The 25,104-nt window shown below is 39.5% G+C and overlaps 3 protein-coding genes across 8 annotated transcripts in view; 2 read left to right on the forward strand and 1 right to left on the reverse strand.

Annotated features, from left to right (window-relative positions):
* Nucleotides 1-753, forward strand: LOC110119589. Its single transcript, XM_020864814.2, has 3 exons — nucleotides 1-214; nucleotides 292-544; nucleotides 604-753. Exons 1-3 carry the CDS (start codon nucleotides 191-193, stop codon nucleotides 690-692), a joined length of 366 nt encoding a protein of 121 aa, XP_020720473.2. The 5' UTR covers nucleotides 1-190; the 3' UTR covers nucleotides 693-753.
* On the reverse strand, nucleotides 754-13,369 carry LOC100644023 (1-phosphatidylinositol 4,5-bisphosphate phosphodiesterase). 4 transcript variants are annotated; one of them, XM_048408964.1, is made up of 20 exons: nucleotides 13,233-13,369; nucleotides 8,968-9,022; nucleotides 7,282-7,510; nucleotides 7,075-7,134; nucleotides 6,569-6,706; nucleotides 6,246-6,325; nucleotides 5,788-5,923; nucleotides 5,605-5,705; nucleotides 5,334-5,500; nucleotides 4,978-5,188; nucleotides 4,651-4,909; nucleotides 4,148-4,348; nucleotides 3,834-4,038; nucleotides 3,604-3,761; nucleotides 3,319-3,525; nucleotides 2,879-3,251; nucleotides 2,664-2,816; nucleotides 2,424-2,601; nucleotides 1,890-2,340; nucleotides 754-1,801 (listed from the first exon to the last, which is right to left on the reverse strand). In XM_048408964.1, exons 3-20 carry the CDS (start codon nucleotides 7,450-7,452, stop codon nucleotides 1,733-1,735), a joined length of 3,318 nt encoding a protein of 1,105 aa, XP_048264921.1. In that variant the 5' UTR covers nucleotides 7,453-7,510; nucleotides 8,968-9,022; nucleotides 13,233-13,369; the 3' UTR covers nucleotides 754-1,732. The 4 variants fall into 4 exon arrangements, with proteins under 4 accessions (XP_048264921.1, XP_048264918.1, XP_048264919.1 ...); XM_048408961.1 differs by having other exon boundaries at nucleotides 3,604-4,038; XM_048408962.1 differs by lacking the exon at nucleotides 13,233-13,369 and adding an exon at nucleotides 9,400-9,423 and having other exon boundaries at nucleotides 3,604-4,038.
* Nucleotides 11,431-25,104, forward strand: part of LOC100647739 — an 18,664-nt gene continuing 4,990 nt past the window's right edge. For 2 of the 3 annotated variants that reach the window (XM_048408969.1, XM_003397755.4), the window contains exon 1: nucleotides 13,527-25,091. In XM_048408969.1, coding sequence (XP_048264926.1) covers nucleotides 25,080-25,091 — 12 coding nt within the window. In that variant the 5' untranslated portion in view covers nucleotides 13,527-25,079. Of the gene's footprint in view, nucleotides 12,675-13,526; nucleotides 25,092-25,104 lie in introns of those variants that run through there. The other variant, XM_048408968.1, reaches the window with a different exon arrangement.

Below are 25,104 nucleotides of genomic sequence, written 5' to 3' on the forward strand. Positions count from 1 at the left end.
CGGGCAATCCTATTACGCAAGTCACAGCGCGGTTTTTGTAACCGACAACGTACGGGGGTGTAATTTTCCAACTTTCTTATTTACACGGTTTGTCGAAATTCTTAACCAATGTCGCATATAAAACGAATGTTTACAAGCAGATTCTTTAGTAAAACTGTTGAAGATCGTAGGATAGTTCTAAGACGTCGCTATGACATACAGCATGAGATACTACGTAAGTAAGACGAGTGATATTAGTTTCGTGACTTGGATAAAATTTGATTCGTTAGAAGCGTGTCTTCTCTGTTGCAGTTGTGTCTCGCGATCGTTGTCGTTTGCGAAGCGGCAAGAATACCCAGAGTAACCGAGCAACCATATTTTCCGAATTTTCAAGACATTTATCCGAACCGTAATTATCAAACTGAGTCAGTGAATAACCACGATGATGGGCCATTTTTTGGAAACTATAGGGCGCATGAAGGGAACGCAGGTATAGGAAACGAGTTTCACGATCATCGAACTCCCATCGGTGGCCGAGCAAATTTTGTTCATCATCTCACAAGAGGTAACGAGAGAGAATTGTTAATCATTTCCAAAGTTATTAGTAAATCTTTCGTGTTTCAGTTCCATTCGAAGAATTTAGAGGCCGAGACGCAATTCCTCGGCATTATGATCGATTTAACCATGCTATTAATTACGATTATCAGTTCTAAAAGTTTTATCAAGTTTACGTTGATCTGATGTATATCGAATATAATTAATGCTGCAAACGGATCGAGCTAGCAATCTCTTTATTTCTCCTTGTTCCTTTATATTCAATATATATATAATATATATTGAACGATATATAGGATAATATAGGTTAATATAATAATTTGTGTAAATAACATTATCAGAATGAAAACAACGACGGGGTAATTATTATGCTAGGCTCTTCTTTTGTTCGATTTTCTTTTCTTTTATGTACAATACTATTTTGGCTCATGACGTTACGACTTTGGACCATACATACGAGGATACTCCTTCGAGATAGGAGAAAATGAACGTATCCTCCAAAAAACGAGTACCTGCTCGATCATGAATCAAGATCATTCGACAGTTGGGACGCTAATACTCTAATCGCGGCGAATGACACCAGTGACACCACCACTGGCGTATAATCTGACTATGTCCGATCGTAAAAGCATTGTTTGGAGTAAAATATAGCGAAAGAATCGTCACGGTGGTGGCAAATTCCTTTTGGCATTAGGCATGAAATACACGCGCTCGTACAGTCGCTCACTTTCCTCACGCACCCGGTACGATAGAATTCAATAATAGCGTTAACAATCGAAAAATATTGAAATCGACGAATCACACGACACGCTCGACCTGTGTGATCCGTTTCTCATTTATATCTTATAATATGTATAATAAATATATAATATATATATAATATATATACTTATTAATATAAGAACTTGACTAGATCATTTTAGTTTTTATTGACTCCCTTATTTAGTCTAGGTACTTGCTCGTGCGACGACGGAGAGTATGAAGTTACAAGATGTTTCTCTTATAAAAAAATATTCAGGAGAATGAACTAGAGTACGAATAACGCGGTTTGTCTGTTGCTTCCGGTTCTCAGGATACTGAGAACGATAGCTAACGAGGCTTGATCCCAATTCCAGTTGTAATTAACGTTAAGAGCGGATTCTCCGAGTACAGCAGCACCTCAGCTTTTTCCTAACTTTCTTGGTCAATCTATCGGCCATCACACGTAGCATTCGGTTTTAGGACCCAACTCGTATTCCATTTCCTCGTTGTTGTACATATCCATAACCTAAAATACGTTATTCAAATATATACTTAATACAATTTACGTGATGGCATTTTCTGGACTAGTACAACGCAAAGGATATTTCATTTACCGCATTCATGTCTTTCTGCAATTCCTCTAGTTGTTTTTCATGAATGAGTTTCAACTTCTCTTTTTCCCTATTTTGAATCAGTTGTGCGATTCTTCTCTCTTCCATAAATTTTTTCGTGTTGTTCTGCTGTTTTTCTCTAAGCCGACCCTCCTTGATTCCCCGAGTCTTCAACGTTTTATCGTTCATCACTTCCCTCATACTTTCTACCGAGAGTCTCGCTTGTCTCGCGTTCATCTCTTTGATCTCGCGCTCGTGTCGTGCAGTAAGTTGCTTTTGCTGGGCCACTTGAGCAGCCACGCATAATTTTCGCAAGCTATTCCGTCGTTCCTCCAAATGAGAACGTACCAGGTCACGTTCCTCGCGTCGTTGCCTATCCGCCAATCGAGACCATTGAACAGTTTGTTCGGAAACCTCGCGACGAACGGTCGGGTCTCTCGAAAGTTCCGCTTTGCTATTGAAACAAGAAACAAAGAAAACAAAGAAAGCTGAATCTCTCGTCCGAACGTGCCCGGTAGCGCTAAAAATTGCTCATACTTTTTTCCTTTGATGATCTTCTCTATCGCAGCGCAATGTTGTTTCTGGACGGCGAGTTTCTCTTTCTGGTGCCTCTTCTTCAGGGATTCCAATTCCTTTTGCTGTTTCCTCAGTACTTTTTGGTATCCCTTTTCTTGTCGCAACAATTCCACCGTTATGGGGTTGAATTTCATTTCCTCTGAGAAAAAAAAACGAGCCTGTAAATACGTGTGTTCAACGTGGATCGTCCGAATCGTTTACCTCGCGGTTTAGGTACTTCGCGGTGATGAGCAGGCATGGAATCAGAATGTCCTTTACTGTCGCTCTCTTCTATTCCAAGGCCACGCATTTTATTTTGCGACGCATTTTCAGGTTTCTTGTAGGCCCGTGGTGCCGTGAGCGCGTCCATAAATCCTGTGAAATTAAAGTCGAATGAAATCACCTGCCCAACGACTGATAGCGTCATCGAAGCTCACCTTCGTAGCCATCCGGTACGTAAATCTTGATTTCGATATTACAGAACAGCATTGGCAAGGACATGGGAAAGTTTGCCTCGGTTCGCAGAGATATATGTCGATATCCTGATTGCAGACCGTCTAATGGGACGATTCTTTGACCTAGCAGCTTACCGTTGGATTCGTCGTAAACCGCGAATCGCAAGGCTGCTAAATCGGGAAGGACGACTTTTCGAAAGAGAAAAGGTTCTTCATTGTACACGGGATTCAGGCCATTCGCTGGAACTACTCTTGTCCGAAATTCTTTACGAATCGTATCTGTCGGTAGACCGTACATTTCTACTTCCACGTACGTTCCGACTTTCTTATCGGATAAAAATTGACCCGCGATTACCTGCCAACACGAACGCAAATTACCACGAATGTTTTCGAATTACAACACGAATGGAATTGCGAAATACCTGGACGCTACATTGTGTAGCTATTACACCATCCACGGGGCTCTCCGCGAAAGGATCGAAACTTCGATCGGCTCGTCTCATGAAATCCGGTTTCAGTAGATAACCAGAGGAACCGTTATACTCGAATTTTCCCTGATTCAGCTGCATCGGCAAGTCCGCGGTTTGGAAATTTAACGACACCATTTGACAGCCAGCGTTCCAGAAGACCTATTTTCAATGATCGATCGTTGGGACGATACGTGAAAAGGCCATCTGTGTTCGCGATCTATTTGTTGCAAAAATTACCTGTGGCATATAATTCGATGAATCCGCTCGAGTGCCTTTCGGATAAATGCGGCTCATTTGACGCTTGTTATAATTGACGAACTCGATGGCTTGCGTCTTCAAGTAATTCAGGCCAGCGGTTTCCGCGAAGGAAGACATATTGTGATGAATATTCTTTTCTGTACAAGAGGGCACGTACATCAATCTTTTCTCTCTTTTAAGCGCGTTACTGAGGGAAAGCTTTGCCTTACGTTCGGCAATATCGAAGCCCGGGAATTTTATAGGTTGAGCATAGTTGACCATAGAGGATAACCATGGGTGAACATTTGTTGTACTTCCGGTATACGGCTGAACCACCGCTAATTCCAGCGTGTCGCCCAAACCTGTGCTAGAACTAGATTGTTGTTGGTTACCAGTCGTCGACGACGCCACGGACTCAGCTGTCGAGACTTCTTCCTGAAAAATAAGCGATTTTTCTTTCGGCAAACCATTTCGTTCGACTCGACATAGAAGGAGGATGTTGCAAGTTACATGCTGATAATTTTGTCAAGATTGTTGAAATTACCTTTACCGTTTGTTGCTCGACGACCGCTGCCACAGACGGTGGTGCGCTCGCATCTTCTTTGACCTCGTCCTCGATGACAAATTGACCTTGCCGAAATAATTCCAACTCGTGCTTCTCCACCTCGGGTTTCAAACGTTTATTCTTTATAAGAATTTTACGTTTGAGCATGCTGGGCGGTGGTAGGGGCATCCCTGGTTCTAGCTGTTTTATCAAACCATATATCAATATATAATATCTCTTTCTGGTTCCATATCTGATCTCACGTGTGTAGTTTCTATCTCTTAAAACATGCCTATGTAATTTAATCACGAGTACTCGAACATATTGTACCGAGCAGCAGAGATAACCTCCGATAACAACGAGTGGGAGCGCGTTATTCTTGTCTATCGATAGAATTCGCGATTTCGATTGACGTATTTAATTTTCTATCACGAGATACGATGAAACATTTCGCCGTCGAAGCAACTATCGTAAGGCATTGGAGACCGACGAGCAAAACTCACGGGAAATTCTTTGAGAGGCTCCTTGAGAAGCAGGTCTCCTAGAATTTCGTCGCAGTACTTCGCCAGTTTGTATTGTTGCTTCTTGCTGCAGTGGTTTTCGAAGCTAAGAATGACCGGATATTCCGACGTGACGAACGCAGTGTCTCGAACTGCGTAAATAACATCTCTGAAGAGAATGTCCGTACACATAGCTTTGCCGTGTGTAATTATCGGTTCCTCGTCCTCTCCTTTGCCATCCCAACAATCCAATTCGACGCACCTTGGAGAGGAACAACGCTACGTTCTAATATATCTGGGTGGAGCAACTTTTACTCTCGTTAAACTTACCTACAACCAGCTAACAACACTTGTCTGTACATCTCAACGCTGCTTTTGCCACCAAATTGTCGACCACTCAAATACGTATTGTGACTCGAGTTAATGTAATAATGAGCCAATGGTTGGTCCATATCCATGTAGACGTCCAGCCTGTCCAAGAAAACAGGCGCGTTCTCATCGGACATCAGATACCTTATAAAACCATCTTTCGTCATCGTTTCTGAAAGGACGTGATTGCTTCTGAAAGGATGGCATTTCGCAGGTACAAACTAACTCGAACACGTAGCCGATCGACGATTAAAATTTAGCGGAGAAGGCCACGAAATTTGGAAAGCTAGATACGACGCATCGAGTAAAAATCTTACTTTGATTTCGCGCTATTTCGTTTTGTTCGTAATCGTTTATAATCTCTGACGCCCTCTTCTCGTCGTACAGCGGATATAAGATCTCGTTCAAAGTTGGATCCCGTTGCTTCTCGTTTAGAAACGTGACCAGTTGTTCCAAATTGATTGTGTCCGCTTTGCCCTGGGTGCTGAGAATATTCAATGCAAATAAACCATCGTTTCTGCGTATATTAACGAATCAATCTCGAATAGCGGAAATATGACGTACGAAAATTATACTTCCTGCACTTACATGGATTGAAACAATTCCTCTATGTCATTCCTCGGGCAAATTTTGTGGTAGAGCGCGTAGAATGCGTCGAACGTGAAATCCTCTGGCTCGATGACATCGTTCTACGAAGTCGTAATCAGAGTTTTAATAAACGTACCACAGGATTTTCTGCACGCTGTGTGCAAGTCATTTGTTTGTAAATACCTTCCCGCTAGATAGGCCTAAATCGGCGAGGCACTGATAAACAAGCTTTTCCGTTTTTCCAGATGCGAAAGTTCTTGCGACCACTTTCACCGGAACTTTTCCATTTGGATCGATCAACATTCTAAGCCGCATCCAGCTGGAACATGGCAAGCAACGCTTTACTTTTCAACAATGTTCCGCGTAACTTTCTCGTTTATATTCGAAAAAGCACGAAATCACGAAACGTTTTCTTTTCTCGGAGTAAGAATATCTCGCGTTTACGCTCTCTTACGCAATGTAAGTTTCAACATGCAAAGTCGGATATAACAAAAGTTTTCACGGTGGAACTTGCGATGGAAAAGTCTAAAATCAATACCGCGAATAAATAGTCTGCCACCGGAAATTGTCCCTGGCTAATTATTTCATAGCGATCATATTTACGATCAATTGTGTAGGTGTAATTGCATTAGTAAACTCACTGTTTCTTCAAGCATGTAAGCGGGCAAACGTTGTTGGCTTTCACGTTGTGCGTAATCGATCGTACGCCATCCAGCCATATCTGTCATAGGACACAGCAAACACGTGGGCTTATTGATTATGATAATAATTGCTTAACCAATGGATTGGAAAGTTTTTTTTCATGATCCATTTAAATACGCCCTTTTTTTCTAATTTGACGAATGTCGCCCGGAGTAATCTTATCACTACCAAGTATTCGATAATTTACAGGTTGATTTACTTCGTTTACTAATTTTTCAGAAGAATGATCAAACAGTTGAGATTATATATCGAGTAAATTTACCTTAGCCGTCGCTGGATCCGGACAGACGACATGCTGGTAATTAATATTGGTATAATCTACGCCTGAACAGATGGTTAAACATTTCTCCTCTAACTGCTCTCCGTGTTTCGTGAGAAGCTTGTCGTACAATTTTGGATCCTGAATAAAATTAGAGAATGGTCTTCAAATAGTTTACTCGGTTTAGAGCTTAAATAAAATATCAAAAAAAAGAAAAAGGAAAAAACGCATATATCGTCGATCGAGTATCCCATTGTTGCTTTTTCTTAATAGGACATCGTATCAAACGTGTTTCCATGTGGAACACCCCAAATATCGAAATATCAAAACACTTGTAAACCCTTGAAATGAAACGCAAACGTTCGCACCACTAGTGCATCGTTTTTGTTACATGCAGTTGCACTCGTCAAATAAATTTATAAAAATCCAGATATGCTACAATTTCTTTCTTTTTTTTTTTTTTTTTGTCTCATATCATTCGCGTTGCTCAAAGGAAAAGACATTTTTACCTTTGGTAATCCACCGGCGCGTATATCGCTCACTTGGCACAACTCTATCACATCTCCGTCCTATACATGAAATAAAATATGACTCACTTGAATAATTAGATAATATACTCGCATTTCAATTTTCTATACGACGCGTTGCAACGAAAGAGATACAGTCTCTTTTCAAGCGGACGCTGAGAATCGGATATAAGAGGAAAGTGCACTCACCTTTCCTTCGCTTTGCCAATAGATAAAAAACCCATATTCATCGACCTTAAACATGCAGTTTAATTCGAGCTCCGTGTTGTCCTTTTCCTCTGACCACCGATCGAACACGCATCCCTGACGAAGCGCTAGCGGTACCTCGATCTGCCAATTGAACTCGAACCTTTTCGTCATCTTTTTTGCACCAATTTGACCGTGTCAAGTCGCACACACGTCAGGTTTCGTCCAATTCCTATTAACGGTTTAAACAGTTTTATTAAACAATTCTGAAATTGTAACACCGCTTATCACCATCCTACGTTTCATTCGTTTACAAGCCTCTAAAGAAAGATTTCCCGATCGTATCTACTCGCAAGAGATAAACCACTTTTCGAGTGTAACAAATCTATAAATTTTGTTCACCCAATGTAATTGTTAAATTACTATTAAGTTCGTCTAACCACGTGGACTTCGGTACGAAATTTCTTGAAATTACTAATCGCGGTAATTTTAACAAACTGCAAGGTCCGCCGTGTCGTTTCCATCGCACTAGCTCATTACCGATTCCGAAAGGTTACGAAAGCTTCCAAAGATTACGAAAGCTTCCAAAGATTACGAAAGTCGGCCGCGCGCCGTGGAATACGAAACGATCTGTGCGGTTACTCTTTGATGCTGTTCATTTATTTAAAACGTGCGGCATTACACATGGAGCGCCAATCGATACGTTGGTTCGATTAACTCGCGTATACGTAGTGTGCCCCTTGCCTTAATAGTATTCTCCCAACCTCAATTGAGTGTTAACCTCCGAGAGAATGAACGCAATACGTGCTTTGGCCCCTTTTACCTGCATCAAAATCCAATTAAACGTTGATCTGGTTACGGGAAGCTCCGTTCAACGCGAAACATCCAACGTTAGTTGGCTTTCTAATGGCGAAATCTCGTTTGATAGGGAATCATCTTTGCGGACAAATCGAGCATCGCGACACCGCAAAATCTACGAGAACATCAGTTTTGTTACTATCGGCTTCGGAAACACGATTCATGGCAACTTTAACGCTATTTTCTCAGCTTCGAATGCCGGCTGCTCTCTCAAGGGACAGAGTTAACCGAATTTCTCAACCCATTTTTCTTGTATGTACATTGGAAAACTTGCATCTTATGCATTTATATTACCAGCATCTGTTCGGGAACGTCTTCTTTGTTCTTCTCACGATGGAATGAAATACGATCGGATCGGTCGAACCGATAGCTCGGATAGAGGATGTTAGATCGTTTAGCAAAGGCCATTCGAAATGGACCGCTTTTGAAATCACGGCACAAGTTACGCTACATAACCGTGAGGTTTTCTGTTTTTTCGAACGGTCGATATTGTATCGAAGCGCAAAGGATTTACTGGCATCGTTGCACTGATTGACCTTTATTCCCTGGCTACAAAGTAGGACGAACCATAGACAGAAACGGCTAGGTGAAAATAGAACGATACTAGAATACACCACGGCCTCTGTATCAGGAAATGTATCCTGAACGATTGGCTATGTTTCACGAGTTCAGAGATGGCTCTTATTATCTTCTAGGTGATTAAAATTCATGTTTGCTAGCACCCGGGCGATACAAAAGAACCCGCTGTAAATGGATACTAAAGTTTTATCTTTTGTGGACGACATCGAAGCACGGAACAAACAACGCAATAAGACGATATAGATCACTTACGATGTTAAGAACGTTTCTTCCTGGCTGGCTTGCACATCTTAGTTTTCCGCTACACCTACGACAAGAAAAATCGAATAAATTTGGTAAATGCAGTTTCGCACATTTCAAGGAAAGAGTCAAAGTCTAAGATTCTATACATAGCAATCGGTATACAAATTGATTTCACGGAACTTTATAATCAAACTTTGGTGGATATTTCACGCCGCTGTCAAACATCGTTTTTCTTTAACTGTTACACTGTTTCCGGTCAATACAAAGCTGTGCATGTTCCATTCGATCTTTGATACATCAGATTCTTGGAAACGTGCGAAGTATTTATGGACGAAAGTTGAACTAACATCGCTCGATACTAAATTAAATGCAACATACGATATCTCATCTGAATTTTAGTTTTGCCTGGGAGAAGAAAAATCGCAGGTAGTCGCTACTTACTATCCATAACGCGATGCAATGCTTAACGATATATCGTGATTTACTATCGCTATTGTCGCGTAAAACTCCGATGTTGACGATGAATGTTACAGAAACGCAGTGCTAACGAAGTGCAATTAATAAAACGTTTATCGTTCGTGCAACACTGACTATCATTCGGTAACTGGATTTATCATTCGCGAACGAGAAAGGTCGAGCACCTATCAATGTCTCTATCGTCTACGGATATCCCGCCCCGTTTTATCGAACATTATCTTAATTGACGCAAAAGGAAGCTTTGTAAAAGTCAGCTAATGACGTCTGGCATTTATATTGAGTACTATGCGTACAAAAATGCCTTCGCGATTCGTTTGTATATTATTCCTCCGTAGCTCTGTATTCGTTTAAAAATAAAGCTTAACCCTAAATCTCTAGACATTCTTTACATACCTCTAAGAAGAAGGAACAATGACTGCGTACAATGAAACCAAACGTGAGTATAACAAAGATCGGCGAAACACGAAAGAAAATAGAAGCGAAGAAGACTGTAAGGAAACGTAACTAAATATCCGAGTGTTAGAATTTTCAGAACGTTCTCTAGTCTGACCCTACTTGGAATAAAAACGATATACTTGGCTATAAATATTCAAAGAAAAGCCAAAGCTGATGCTGGTTTCTGTCCATATCGTTAGAGGAATAACACTTACTCATATATTCATCGTCACATCGCTAGTCATTAATTATACATAAAAAAAAAAAAAAAAAAAATACGTTGAACGTTTCGTAATTGCAATGTAATTTCTAAGAAGTAGTAATTCATCGAAGGTTTAATCGATGAAATTTGTAGAAATTACGCGAACCGATACAGCGAATTCGTTCGTATAGTTATAGTCGTAGTTCTTTTATTTTATTTCCCCCACGCTCGACTCACCACTACACGGTATATCTCTGTATAAACCGGTTGTAGTACATATATACGAAGACGGTGCGTAAACAGAGGAGCGTTACGAAAATAATGTAGGAGTGCGGCTCGTGCCGGGCTTCTTTTCCTTGGCACGATGAAAACGTTTCTGGCGCCTGACAGTAAACGAATTCCAAGGAAGGGGCAGATGTAACGTAGTATCATAAGCGCGCGATTCTCTTCAGTTTACTTAATGGTAAGTGGTGATCGAGTATTTTGGTCGTGGAAGCGGAAGAACGTAGAATGCCGTAATATCTTGTGTCTTTGTTGATAGTCTACGGCATTGCTGAAACGGCCGATCGTAAAACTTCTCCATAGTAACTTTTTCATTGTATTTGATTAACATATCATTTACAGGTTTAAACATTCAACTACGTGCAAGCTTGTTAACTCTAATAATCCCATTCTTCCGATAATACCAAGTCCATCGTTCAGTTTTAAGTGTATTTAAAAAGATAATGAGCAAACACGATTAAAGTTATTTAAGACGATGGAAACTTCAACCTTCTGTGGAGTGAAGTGGTATTGCTGATATAAATAACATTGTTTTATTACAATCTGCGAGTGTTAATTTTAAGAGGCGCACGAACGAAAACCATTAAACAAGTTATGTATCGTGCGAGCAATCTCGTTGAATCATGAAAGATCCAAGTTATGTGCGTTACACGCTTATGCAATATCACGTAACGCCTTCACCCTGAACTCGCGCACACTGAATGAAATTATTGTACGATAAAAGCTTCCTACGAATGAATAGAAATCGGAAGCAACAGACTAGACGCGTGTGTTCTATCAGTTTGATGTTTCCTCGGCTTCATCTCTCGGCTTTTCATGACAGGCTTTTAAAATACAGCATTATCTCTGAACTAGCCATTACATGTTACGTACACACGTTCGTAAATATAAGGTAAACGTTTGCACTTTGATAAGTGGAATATGGTGAAAAAATATTTGCATAGCCGATGAATACCGATGTTACTTGAATTTGGAGCATAGGCGATTACCCAGAGAATGGCCAGCGAGAATTTCTTCACGCCCCAGATTAATCGACGAGTGACCGTGGTTCAATTACCGCTTGTGGATCGGTAATTACATAACTTCCGGTGAAGGATGAGTTGAGCAGGCGCGACATTGACCGCTCAATCGCTTAATACGTTGGCCGGTCTCCTCAAGAAGAATGGAAATAAATGAGGGTCATGACCCGTATTGAGCGAGAGTAATGGAAGAGATCTCGCGATTCTTTCAGCCTTCAATTCCAACTATTTCGCAGTTTATCCGTCGTAGACGCTGGTACCTCATAAACTCGTCAATACACAATTTTAATTTGCTTATTTCTGCGTAGAAAACTCTATGATTCATTAGCAAGTTATTGCGAAGTTTAAGGGTCTTGTAAAATTTGGAATTTTTTCTCCAAAAGTTATTGTATAATTATTTACAAGTTGTAGGATCTTTAATCGTCTATAGTCTTCGTCAACGATGCTACTCGTTCGTGTTTCGTTAACAAGTACGGTCGATATCACGTGGATATTTATAAACCAAACACTTCCAAACAATAGAATAAAAGACCTCGATAAACCATGACGCGATTATCTGCGAAAAGAACGCGAAGCTGAGGTATCGGTCACGACGAAGATATCCGCGAAGGACGGCAATTACATTTCCTCGCGCCTAACAAGCGTAATATCCGAAGCTGCTATTTTCTATGCTCGTGTAAAGCCCAATCCCCTCCAGCGAGAAGGTCAGAAGTCAGGAAAAAAGTAGCAGGAAGGGGGAGAGAAGCAGATAAAGTGCTTGATGGTGGGTGACAAGCTAATATCGAGGATGGTAAGGTGGCCGAAGGGACCGACTAGGAGGCAATATCTTGTAATGGATGTGATGTTTCTCGGCAAACTCATTCCATGGAAGGTTGTGCATTTGCCTAACCATTTCTCTACCACGCTTCTGATTCCCTTGACCTCGAAAATCCCTCCGGAGATCTACAATCAGGGTCGTGCGAGTCTTTGCCGTTTTTCCTCTTTTACATTCTTACCTAACGTCTTATCGTACGTTGGTCGCACGACGCAGCTATCAATTAGCAAATCGTGCACTCGTCACGCTTGCCACTTGCTACGATACGTTTATCTGACTATGTGTTTTGCTTTCTAGGAATGTGCGCTCACGAAACAAGTCACACAAGCGAAACGCACGGAATGTAATGCTCGTGGGTCAGCACGCATGAGCGGTACGTAAACGCACGGAGAAGACAAACAGAAGCAGGACCGATGGCGAAAAGAAGGAGGAAGGGAGACAGAGGAGCGTTCAGATGAAGAGAGCAATAGGAAACGAGAGAGATGAGGTGATTAGAAACAAAAAAAAAAAAAAAGGAAAAAAGGAAGAGGAAAGAAGAAAGAAAAGAAAGTATATAGTTTTAGACAACTGGCGGTTGACGAACGCGCGTGTATCTCGTAAATGACGCTCTGTGTTAGCGGTTATCCAATTGACAAAATCCCGTTTATTGGGACAACGTTTCAATTACGTCTCGAGCGAAATGAACGAAACGAGTTGATCGAATCGTATACAGCTTCCATACAAATTCGACACGTTCGTTCGCTCCGAAATCGAATACACATCTAGGTCTGTGAATTATCAATTACGTCTATGCCACGCTCGACGATTCTCTAACATTCGATTCCACATAAATTTATAAAACGTCGACCGATAGTTTATACGGTTAGCAAGCGTCCAAGGTTCCGGATGAAACGCAATGTGCCTGTGACGTGCAGTAACCATGAACGGTCGTGTACGATGTCGAGCGCGCGCACACACATATACAGAGGCGCGCGCGCGCGTGTTCACAATCACACATGGGCGTACTATGCTGTGAACGAAATTTCTGTAAGGTGTCTTGCCTTACCGTGTGCGAAATTACCGGCTGACTGATGGCAACAGTCCCATGGCGATTCGATTACATTCTATCACGATTCCTCTTGCGCCGGTCTGCACACTCGAGTGTCCACGCACTCGACTTCTCTACTCACGAAAAAATAAAAAAAAAAACGAACGAACTTTACAGAAGAAGCGCGCGTTTCTTCGACTCGACACTGAACGCCTTTCAGGCGCGGCGGAAGAAACTGACGGTGCGACACCGTCTGTTGACGGGCAAGCCACTAGCCTGGCTCGATACCGTCCTTTTCTCCTGCGCGCATGTGCCGCCGTGACACAGCTTGCCGCTCTGTCTTCGCTTTTACTCGGTTAGTAAAAACGGTACCTGCCTTTCGAATTGCACGGCAACTATTTCGTGCAATAAATTGTCACGAAATGAAATGAAAGGAGCGATTCCGCTGGTATCGCATTACGCCCAAGAAATATTCGATTTCGTTGCTACTGTTATCACATCGATGAATAAGTAAATGTATTTGTGTCCGAGTAGGAACGGTGCGATTCTACTTCGAGGCAGGGAAACTGAAATCGTGAAATACGTTTGAATGGAAACACTTTTTGAAATGCATATAGAATCTGCGTGTGATAACGATTGATTAGTCTGAATATTTGTATAATTCTAATTGGAAAGCGAGAAAGCATACAAGTTGGTTTTTTGGAAAATTAATATTCGAAATTATTTGAAATCGAATAAGCTTCTTATTTAATTTCATGGATTTCTGCGTTCGGATTCGGGCCACGGTTAATCGGAATTAGGATCTCTGTGTATAAAGATCTTGCGGTTTTACAGGTCAAGTATTTTTTCTTATTATCAAAATTGAATGGCGTTATATAAATTTGCAAGGCTACCGTGAAACATTCGTTCGGGCGCGAAAGATCTTCACATTATATATTTTACGTTTCTATAATATCCTCAAATATATTCCAGCAAATAATGGGAGTGTGAATCAGAAGATATAAATATCTTCCTGGTGAATAAAACGAAGACAGCTATCTATACCTGGAGACAGATCATATGTAAATATACCTGCCACTCTGATCTACAGCCACTGTAACAGAAATAAAATAGGAACGCGTTGTATTATATTAACCAAGTATCTGGAGCGAAAGATCAAATGCTTACTTTTCATCTTCTCTTTTGTCGCTGATAATTTGTAACTGATTGTCACTGAAATGTTGCTTTCTCAATTACGCGTTTGGAAGCATATTCTTCGAGTAGTAGCATCCAAAAACATGCGTAATTGTTACGAGACAATTAGTTAACCGATTATACACGTGTGTCGTTTTTCCAATCAATTATGACGATCGGTCGTCGTATATCGATCCAGCATTTCTTCTTCTTTCATTGCGAATTATGTACACAGTTATCGAGAAAGTTGACATCTCGAATACCAATTTCGTTCATTAACAAAGATAAAACTTGCTACTTGTACTGGAACGACGCAACTTTGTTCGTTCAAACGAAAATCTGTTTACTGGAGAAACTAACTTCGCGTTTCCTAATTTTTTGACGTACAACAGAATGCTTCGACGTGCTTCATCGTGTACCTTAATAGAAGGGGAAACTTTGTTACTAAAACCTTTTAGCCCTATATACGAAACTATCCTTAATCCTCGTTACCTAGTCAGCGAGTCAAAGTTGTATCGAATCGCATCGAGTTAAGACGACGAGACGCGATGGATAAACCGACGAAAGGTGAAAAGCAATTACAACGGTTATCGGGCGAGTGTACGCTGGAAAACGACGAAAACCCGCAATTGCTGCTGGATAACATTGGCGCGCTCTCTGTGAAGCTTGGCTCGAGTAAACGTCGGTATTCGGTATCAGAAATCAGGCGTCGATAAGAACGAATTCACGTGAATTATGAAACGAGATATCGTATCAGCGCGGTAACGACGAGAAATGTCCAAGTAACATCGATCGCCCCGTATACGAAGATGAATGGACTTGGCTTTACGATTCGTATTGGTTTGGTCGACCGAAAATCCCTTTGATCGCTTTGGACGATGACGTCGAGGAATCTTTTACTTGCTCGTTCTCACTTTAGAGGTCGATACAGGTTCGGACAATTTCTTTCGATGGACCATTCCTATTTGTCCGGGAAGAGTCCATACGTCAAATAGAATGACAAATCACCTTCTTTGCACGTTTTGATCAATATGTCTCTTATCGATGCGTTTGTTTGCAGTACGACTGGCTAGTAATCAGTTTCTCAGTCGCACAGAAATCTCATGCAACGAAGCTAGATACGAGAAACAGTCGCAGTCTTGAAAAATAAACCAATGTTAGGTAGCAGCTTTTTCCTGTTGAGGATGTCCCTTTTCCTGCGGAGGAAGTACGCTCAAGTGCAGTGTCCGTAATCCCAGAGCGAATTAAACGGCAGAAGGACTCAATGATGTTTTTATACGGCGTCTAAATAACTTACTACAGATTGTAAGACAATCCTCTCGTAATTCATTTTTCCATAAAGACATCGTGTATCGATGTTACTCGGTTAATCTCGAAGCAAACGAACGATTTAGGCACTCTAGGAATTCGCGGTAACTCAGAAACGTTTTCGCATAAATCTGAATCCGCTTTTCAACTGTAGGAAATTTCGTTCTAGAACAATAGGAATCTCACGTACGCGCGACCGAATATACGATCAAGATCCATACACTCAAGAAACTCCTGTTCTGTGTGACGTGCGCGGTCCGATTAGTATCCTAATAAGATCTTCCTACGTGCTTCGTTAACTTTGCGCGCTGACAAATTTTATTCCGGCTGACGTGGAAACGCGTTTAATCCCGCGAAAGTCGTTGCCATAAAAATTCAGTCGTAGGTCACGACGTATCTCAGAGATGCATGAAAAATGTTGCTATTTAACGCAGGTGTTAGATCATTCCTGCATGAACTCTGTCAGGCACAGGACCAAAGGCAGATGCAAAAAGTGTTCCACCTTTTTCTCATTTTTCACCCATATTCCCCTGCTTCTCTTTCTTTCCTTCCTTACTTATGCCGAGTTTCCAGCGACATACAGACATGTAGTGTATCGCGTAACGATTATTTTTCTTCGATATAGCTTGTGATCTATATGTTTGAAAATATTTATTTATTTAAAAAAAACCTTTTTTTTTACCGCGTGTCTGACAAATTAACCATACTCGTCTTAGGTGAAGAAGAACGTATCGTCTAGAAATACATTTTCCAAATTTGGAAATAAATAGAGGAGAAACCGGTTTTGAAAGAGAGAGTAACATGGAAAGCAAATCGCAGGAGTGAGCATACCATCGCTACCGTTGAGAAATAAGCATGCTTCTTTTTTTAGACAAACCGGCTAACTCGGCAGACCGCAGGGTGTAAGCCCTCGTTTTGAATATGGATGGCAGTTCCCTTTTTCGGTACCGTCTCTCGTTTCTCTCACTCGCTCGCTCATTCTACTCGACTCGCTCTCTCTTCCTTCTCGTCTATTTCTCTTAACCCTCATTCCGGCCTCCCCTGCTACAAAATTAACTCGCATTCCGAGCTCCCTTTGATGTTACACAAAGTGTCACTGACCATCGTCTATGTTTGCGGTGCAACTGTGCGCATGCATGTATATGTATCAAATTCGGTACACTTGTATTCACTTACTGGATTAACGATACATTCCTTTATCCATTCTTACACGATTCGTTTACACTTGTAGACAAATCTTCTCAGCCTTAAGCGTTATTTTTAAATGATATGGAACAGCGGTTTTTGCTGGGATCATGGTCCTCCGGGGACTCACAAAGTCCTTACGCACGCAAGTTATTACTATATTATTTGAATAAAAAATATTTAGTACGTGTATTTATTTATTTATTTATGTTTTGGTGAATCTCTTCTCTCAAAATTTAAAGATTGTCGATGAGCATTTTCTTCATTTATTAATGCAGTTTCAACCTCCGTGAGAAGATATCGTTGAGTAGTTTTAAACACACATATTTGGCACATTACGCATTTTAATTTCGTATCAAGTCCTGAGGGTCCGTGACAAAAAAAATATTATTCAAAGGAGGTCCGTGGTAGACAAAAGAACGTTAACAACCGCTGGTGTAGAGTATGCGCGAGTGACGCGAATTATACGACTACAAAATATGCATGTAGAATTTCGGAGGATTCGTACATCTGCGCGCGCGCGCGTGATGCTTGGACGTCAGCACAAAAACAAGCAGAAATGGTTATTTAAGAGATCGAGACGTAAGAGAATTCGCCAAGCTCACATTCGACCATAAGTTTATTCTCGATATGCACATATATTTTACTTTTTGAAACGTTATCAATTTTGCTTGACTTTCAATTCAACAAATAATATTGTTTGTTTAACCTGTGTGTTTAAGAATCGTAATTTGTAGAGACACATTGCCAGTGACATGTGTCGCCGTGTAACGTGCACGTGTTACATGCATTGCATTGGCATCCGCATGTACATTTCCTCGAGGAACGTGTTTCGGAAGGAGACGAAGCTATTTCGTAATTGCTTTGCTTCCTTGATGACTCGATCCGAGAGTAAAACCGAGTGACCTGTTCATTCCTGATATGAACCAGTGACTTATGTCAGTTTCGAGACTTCTGCAAACCTTAGAACTTTCGATTCGATCATTTCTCTGAATACTTTAATAGAAACGTTTCACGTTTCGATCGATCCACACCACCAATGGCCAACTATACTATTTGCTTCAAAATTACCTTTTAATGGAGCCGAGAAGAATAAAAAGTAAAGTACGACGAAATCGGATTGTCCGTGCTCCGCTTGTCTTGAGCGTGACATTAAGTACAGAAGATTGAACGTATTAAGTTCTACACCTCCCAGGCTTTCTGCGACACGCGAAATGAGCCTTAGAAAATTATTACTACGTGTAATGAGTCATTTAGACCAGCTACTAACTACTACCATGTAAGTGATGGCGCATTCGTTTAATCATCGGATTTACTGTATTAACTTAATTGCTTTCTTCCTTCATTCTACGACACGATACCTTCGTTTGTAATTACTAGCATCTTGCAATGGGTCGGTGTAAAGGAAAATGGAAACACTTGTGCAACCGTGACAAAGTAAAAGCATTTCTTTCTTTTAATTTGCTATTTCACCCGAGAACGGGCTTCGAGTAATCGTACAATTTTTTAAAAAACCGACGCAACTGCACGGTATTCGCGATTACTTGTAACTTTTGTCGATCAATTTCAAAGTTAAATCGACAAATTGTGATGGCTGTTCTGTTCGCCGTCCTACTATTTTCATAACGTTACATGCATACCCGTCAGTAGCAAATTTAATCTTCGATGAAGACGTATTGTTCGACTCGAATACGAACGAACGAATCGAACTCACAGCAGTTTAACTCTATTGTATCGAATATTATATTACATGCAGCCACGTTTCGGAACAAATCCCTGGCGAATATATTACCATGGTGATTTTATTCAGCTGCCACTATTTTTTCTGTCGTTTCACGCCATCGCTGATGATAATGAAAGATCGGATCGAATGCGTCTTCACTCGCTGCTTTCATCGATATTCGATGTTTTTCTAAAATGGCCCCATGGGTAGGACGACAGCGTTCGTTTGCGGAATTTAATTCGTTATTAAACGTTAGATATTGCGCAAGCACCCTCGTTGGCTGACGCGTAAGAAAGGCAACGACGCGCGTCGTACAGATGTGTAACCGGTAGCTGTTTAAATTGGACGCATACATGGCACATCATACAGAAATTCGTTCCCCAGAGGCGAAGTTAACAGCGGCGGAGCAACACGGCCCCACAGGAAATTCTCTTACCGAATGGATCATGAGATGCATCTACCACGGACGAACCTCTGATAAACACCGTGAAAATTTTCCCTAACGTTGTCTAAATATTGTCGGATGATTCTTCGGATATCTACCGTTTTTCCATCATTTTGTGATACGGTCCGTGGCCTTGATGGAATTTGTCCTGCAGCTGGCCCATTTACAATTTCATCGTTTGCTATTTATTTTACTAGAAACGTCCCTGTGGAATTTGCATTCCAACAAATATCCCGAGCCACCTATTGAGTAAATGGATGATCGAAATATCGTAGGGCTGAATATGACGCGTGGTTCGATGCGATCAATTTAAATGTGACAAACCATCGTTATGCATACATCTAAAAGGCTAATATCGGATCGCCCGTGGTCAACTAAGTTGCGCGAGAAATACGTTCTACGTAATAACTTTTCATCTATACGAATACGATTGATACGAATTGAAATCACATGCAGGTTAAACTTCCATTTAATTCGATATGCGTAGCGTGATTGCAAGTTTTTAGGAATATCGGAAACCAGTTTGCGTGACCGCAACGGATTAAGAAAATATATAAATGGAAAAACTTTTTGCTACACAAACTTCTCTCCTCGTTTTCTTTATTTTCATCGTTTTAACTTTCGTAGTACGATGCTGCTATATAATGGCGGAGACAGCGTGCAATTTTATCCTCAAGTCTGTCGCGTCTTCTGCTCGACATCCTCGTTCTATTACTTTTATGAATGCGTCCTCCTCTATTTCATTTAAATTTTAACCTGCCCGTGGCTTTCATTTTAACATTCGCATTATCACATCCTCGAGTTTCTTGAAATTTCAGGTTCGATCTTCGCCCGTTCGAATTCCGGTCGGTTTTAGATTAAGCAAATCGCTCGCCATTTAAATTTCCAACGCTTCTTTCTTGTTTTGTAAGGAATATGCTTTCTAGTAAGCTTGTCAATATCGTGAACGAAGATGAATCGCCCTGTCGAATATGTCGCGAAAGACGTCGATAAAAATTTTTAAAAGGAAGGATCGATGATCAATATGGATAACACTGCGCGAATCTTTGCATCGAATGTAATTAGTCTCATCCAGTTACTGTAAATTCGATTTATTCGCCCGTACGAAAATTTTAGCCGCAAATTTTCTCTGTTCCCGGATGGAACGGTGACCCTCTCCGAAATTGTGAGAAAATGTAAAAAAATCTCATTCACGAGCAAACGAATTTCACGGTTACATGACCTTATGTCGAGGTGCAGGCATTTTAACGAGCACCTGACATTTTTAGTGATACATAACCGCGATAAAATTGGTTCGATCCGCAAAATTGACCAATGTGATCTTCTCACTCCAGTTGCTGTAACAAGTAAAAGTTACTCTAACAATTTCGCAAAGAACGTGATCTGCACGCTATATGTAACACTCTTTCATTGAGTAATTAACTAATCAACCGCGACCGGTATAGCGAAAAAAGTGTTTTCGCTGAACGACAATAGCCATTATTGCTTTTTTCAATAATCGACGGAACATCGATTCCTGAAGGCCACCGGTTGAAACGAATGTGACGACCGCAAAACCGGCTGTTCCTAGTTTGGCGAGGCGACCGAACTTGAACGATCTCGAACTTGTTTCATGAAAATCTAGTAGAGTAGGCGATAAAAAATATGCTACAAATACCTCCTTGGCAACAAATTAATTCCTTTCCTCCTACCTTTCTTCCTGTCTGACGCGTACGGAGTTCTAAGTCCATGCACCTCGAAAGAGGAGAAAATCTAGTTGAAGAATGTACTTGATCTGAGAGCCTTTTTAGCTCTTAATGGGGTGTGAGATGAATGTCTCTTTGGCGTCTCAAAGAGAGAGAAAAAAAAATGGCGAGAACAGTACAGCCCATATCTGGCTCAGATGAGCGCGCCAGAATTATATCGAGAAATAAAAAATAAAAAAATACTCTAGAAATAAAATATCGTATTTACGCGTAAACTCTGGGAATATTTGGACAGCTGTGACACACTGTTGGTTCCCATCGAGCATGAAACATAACCGTGATTTGAAAAAAATATCATAAATGTTACGTAAAAAACCGCCAAGATTTTGATATCGGATATAGGACAAACACGTGGTAATTCTACGAGGTACTATAAATAAAAATTACAGGCGATCCATATTTTTATTGTACCAATGTTGAGAAGTTGAAATAAGAATTTGAATTTTATTATCCCTTTGTGTAATAAAATCTGAAGAGAGGAAGAATATTGATTAACTATTCTTGATTGTGTAATTTATATGACTTTTGCGTAAGAAGATATGTTTTAAAGGACGGAGAATTATGCAATTATTAGAATTATTTTAATTGATCCAAGCAAATATTTCTTATATATTTATTTCATATATACTGAATATTTCAAACAAAACTTGTTGTTTCAAGGAGAACGTTTTCTGGTAATTCTTCGAGATGTCTGTAAATTTATGCATATCTCAAGGTGATCCCTGTTTTCTTAAATGGAACTACACATTATTTTCTATACATCATTCGATGTAGCTTTTGATCTTTACAAAAAGGTATTAAAACATTGGTATCTGAAAATGCCTAGTTTAAAAGATTTCAATGTTAATTTCGTCAAACTGTGTGCATGAAAGACAATGGAAACACAAATATGAAAGCTTTCTACGTTATCTTTCCTTGTTTTTTATACGATAAATTTTACAAGATTCAAGGAGATTAAAAAATATATCGAATAATGTATAAAGAAAGAAGAATAGTTTCACTAAAAAAAAAAGAAAGAACAAACACACATCCATTTAGATGAGATTTGTTACCACCGTAAGATACCCTCATCGAAACAAAGTAAGTTTCATTTGACTCATATTTCCGAATAAACTATAGTTTACGAGATATTTGTACGGATCGATTAGATCGAGCCATCCTATGTAACCGATAAATACAGATGAAATGAAACTATAAAAAGGGCAGTAAACATGATGCGAACACGATAAAATTAATAGAGTCAGGGTGTCGAGTTCGAACGTTGACATTTTAAAATGGAACATGAGAACTATATAAAGATGACGAGAAGTTGGAGAATGCAGTTTTATATGAAAGTAATAAAAACGAGATAACCATCGATATATAAGTACTGCAGATGAATGAAACGATATAATGTAGGCGTTGATATTTTCAATATCGACTACTCGACATTGGATTAATAACAGCACCGATAACGATTACGAGTTGTAATCCAGCCACTGATTAATTAACGCTACTAAGCCGGATCCTTTTCAGGGAAAATGTCGTTCTACTCATCCATTTAATATCTATCCATGAGAATAGAAAGATGATTTGGGAAAAATATGAACAAAAAAATATATGTTTCTACCGGAATGTCTAACTTTTCGTGTGTATGATTATTGTAGAATACATATCCAGTCGGAACGCAACGTTGAAGTTTTCTACTTACCAATAAAATGAAAACCGAGGAAATCCAAGGAAATTCGAGAGAAACAATATAATAGACTTTTAGAAGCTGATATTACGATTTAACTGAATATTGGTTTTTCAAAGATAGCCATGGTTAGTTAGGTATAATCGTATGCTGCAACAGTACCAACTGTTAATTAGCAGGGACAATAGGTTTGTAACAATAAAAGGTCTTTCTCGTCGATGACAATGGTCACTCTGATCAACTTTGTTCGCGATCAAAGTGAAATTCGCAATTTATATTGGACGATCGCGTTAACTAATGCTAATAATACTTATAATTCTTTCTACTCGGTAATGTTTGGTCTCCTAATATGTATTTGACCTGGAAGTTTCAAGGAACTAGGTTAACTTCTTCCTTTTTTGTTGTAGATTAATTAAATATTATTCATTGGACTCTTCATCGTAATATCAATTAAATGATATTGTTAGAAATTTTATCAGAAAATTTTTTTTTATAATCGATTGATGGTTATGTAAAGATTGCTATCTATTAATCAAACCTATTGAATTCCTTGTTACTTTTCCACGAATTTAATTATACGTATTTGTATCGTAATTTCAGATATGTAATAATAAAGGACTTTTTCTGATATAGCATGATTATAGAGTGAGAAAATGAGAAAAATTAATCAAACAAACTAGGCCGTATTGCAATGAAATGTTCATGTGGTTGCATTCTGAGCGTATTTAATTATCTCGCTTTCATATGATGAAGTTCGTAAATAAAAAACAATCGCGCAAGTTTAATATGTATATCGAATCATTTCAAACATCGTTGTGGTTTTAATATCCGTTGCTTTAAATGAACGTAACTCTTCCATTAGCTTTTTTACTTGTTTTACTTGCTTTTAACATAAACATCGACGACGTTTAAACAATGGACTTTTGATTATCTTTGAATGACCTTCTACCATTCACGATAATTTACTATTAATTATTGTATATCTATCGTTATCTATCAAACACTCGCGTTCGCGTACAACAGATAATCCCAATTACCATTTTTATGATTGACTTTATCTAACGTTATCTAATTTTATTATCCCTCTAGAAGATAATCTTTTTCACAATCGATTTGTAATACGATGATAAATATTTGTTTAATCTATTGAAGGGATTTAAAGACTTCTATTTAGATTTCAAATAAATAGCTTTCGCTACTCAGACAGAAAGTGATTTAAAGTTTTAAAGGAATAAGATTAATTGCATATTCGAAGGTAATATTTGCTAATTTTGGTCGGCGCTTGAGTGTCGAAGATAAGAGAAATAGTTTCTCGTCGAATAAAATCCCGACTTAATGCTTCGCAACCTTAGCATTAACGAACTGCAAAGATCGAAGAAGATGTAAGAGATTTTACTAAGTACGTTCGCCGTTCATCTTCCATAAATTATAGGGCGCGTTACGTACTGTACATTTCTATAAATGATATTCCCTAATTGCACCGAGATCATTTGCTCGTTCAACGTTATCATTTATAATAATTCATTAATGGATTCTCTCTGAAAACTAACTGAGATTCCTGTGACAAATATTTGGAATGAAAACAATGTCTTGATGAATAAGTACACTCTTGGATCTCGCAAAATGAATTTCCGTAAATTACTTGCAATTTACATTTAATTTTCACTGACACGTTTACACACACAGTGCCGCACATTTGCGCTGAAAATCCACTGCCATTACGTAATAATAAATATTTAATAGCTAATATTCGAATACACTGAATTAATTGAATCGGCTAACTACACTAATACATTCAAAGCTAACTCATAATCAATTGATCAGTGCCTGAATAGAAACTGATAAAATTATTAGTCTTGTCGGCTAGATGAACGAACAGGATTTATACTTCAAGTTATCGACACTTTTATACGGAATTGAAGGTCGAACATATATAAGTGTGGTCGACATATAATTTTTATTACCATCTCTATTGCCTCTTTAAAAATCAACGAACGTACACCTTTTATGGTTTTGCTACAAACCTTATAATACCCTTATATCCTACGATTGCGAACTCCTCCGTTTCAAAGCGTTCATCGAAGGTCGAATGGTTCCAGATAAAATGAATGGATGTCGACAATTACTAAGAAAAGTTATGAAACATAAAGCAGAAGGAGGAAATTTTACAGCGAGTATAAATTATTGAAAGCCTAAAGGACGCGTTATTCATTAAACACGTCGTAAAAATGATAAATTTCTTGCTTCTTCGGTGAAACAAACAGCTCGTTCAGATCTTTAATTTTGTCGCAAAGTAAAATACAAAGTTTCACTCAAACTCCTAAGTTTGCCGTTACACGTGTGAAAATATATCAGATTCATCGTATATCTGGCAATGAACCTGTCATAGAAAGAGAAAGGCGTCCATCTACATGATTTACCAGATCCAGTTTCGTACCTGATCTGGAAGACGTACAAAACCAGGAGCAGTGGAAAAGATGCGAGTTACAGCTTTTCTCCCGCTTCCTAACTATATAAGAAAGTTGATGGCAGTGATCGACCGCAGACTATCTTTGCGCGTGGTTATACTTACAATTTCTTTCTCGCACTTCGAAACGTGCAAAAAGATCAAATGAAGAAACTGGTGAGTCGTCTGT

Source organism: Bombus terrestris, chromosome 9 (assembly GCF_910591885.1).
Source record: "Bombus terrestris chromosome 9, iyBomTerr1.2, whole genome shotgun sequence".
In the NCBI taxonomy this organism is placed as follows: domain Eukaryota; kingdom Metazoa; phylum Arthropoda; class Insecta; order Hymenoptera; family Apidae; genus Bombus; species Bombus terrestris.

Coding starts and splice junctions, on each gene's coding strand:
- LOC110119589 (XM_020864814.2), top strand. CDS start 191: ATGACATACAGCATGAGATACTAC. Junction 215..291: donor CATACAGCATGAGATACTAC/GTAAGTAAGACG, acceptor TCTCTGTTGCAG/TTGTGTCTCGCGATCGTTGT. Junction 545..603: donor TGTTCATCATCTCACAAGAG/GTAACGAGAGAG, acceptor TTCGTGTTTCAG/TTCCATTCGAAGAATTTAGA.
- LOC100644023 (XM_048408961.1), bottom strand. CDS start 7,452: ATGACGAAAAGGTTCGAGTTCAATTGGCAGATCGAGGTACCGCTAGCG. Junction 4,349..4,650: donor AGCCTCTCAAAGAATTTCCC/GTGAGTTTTGCT, acceptor TTGATAAAACAG/CTAGAACCAGGGATGCCCCT. Junction 4,039..4,147: donor TCGAGCAACAAACGGTAAAG/GTAATTTCAACA, acceptor CTTATTTTTCAG/GAAGAAGTCTCGACAGCTGA.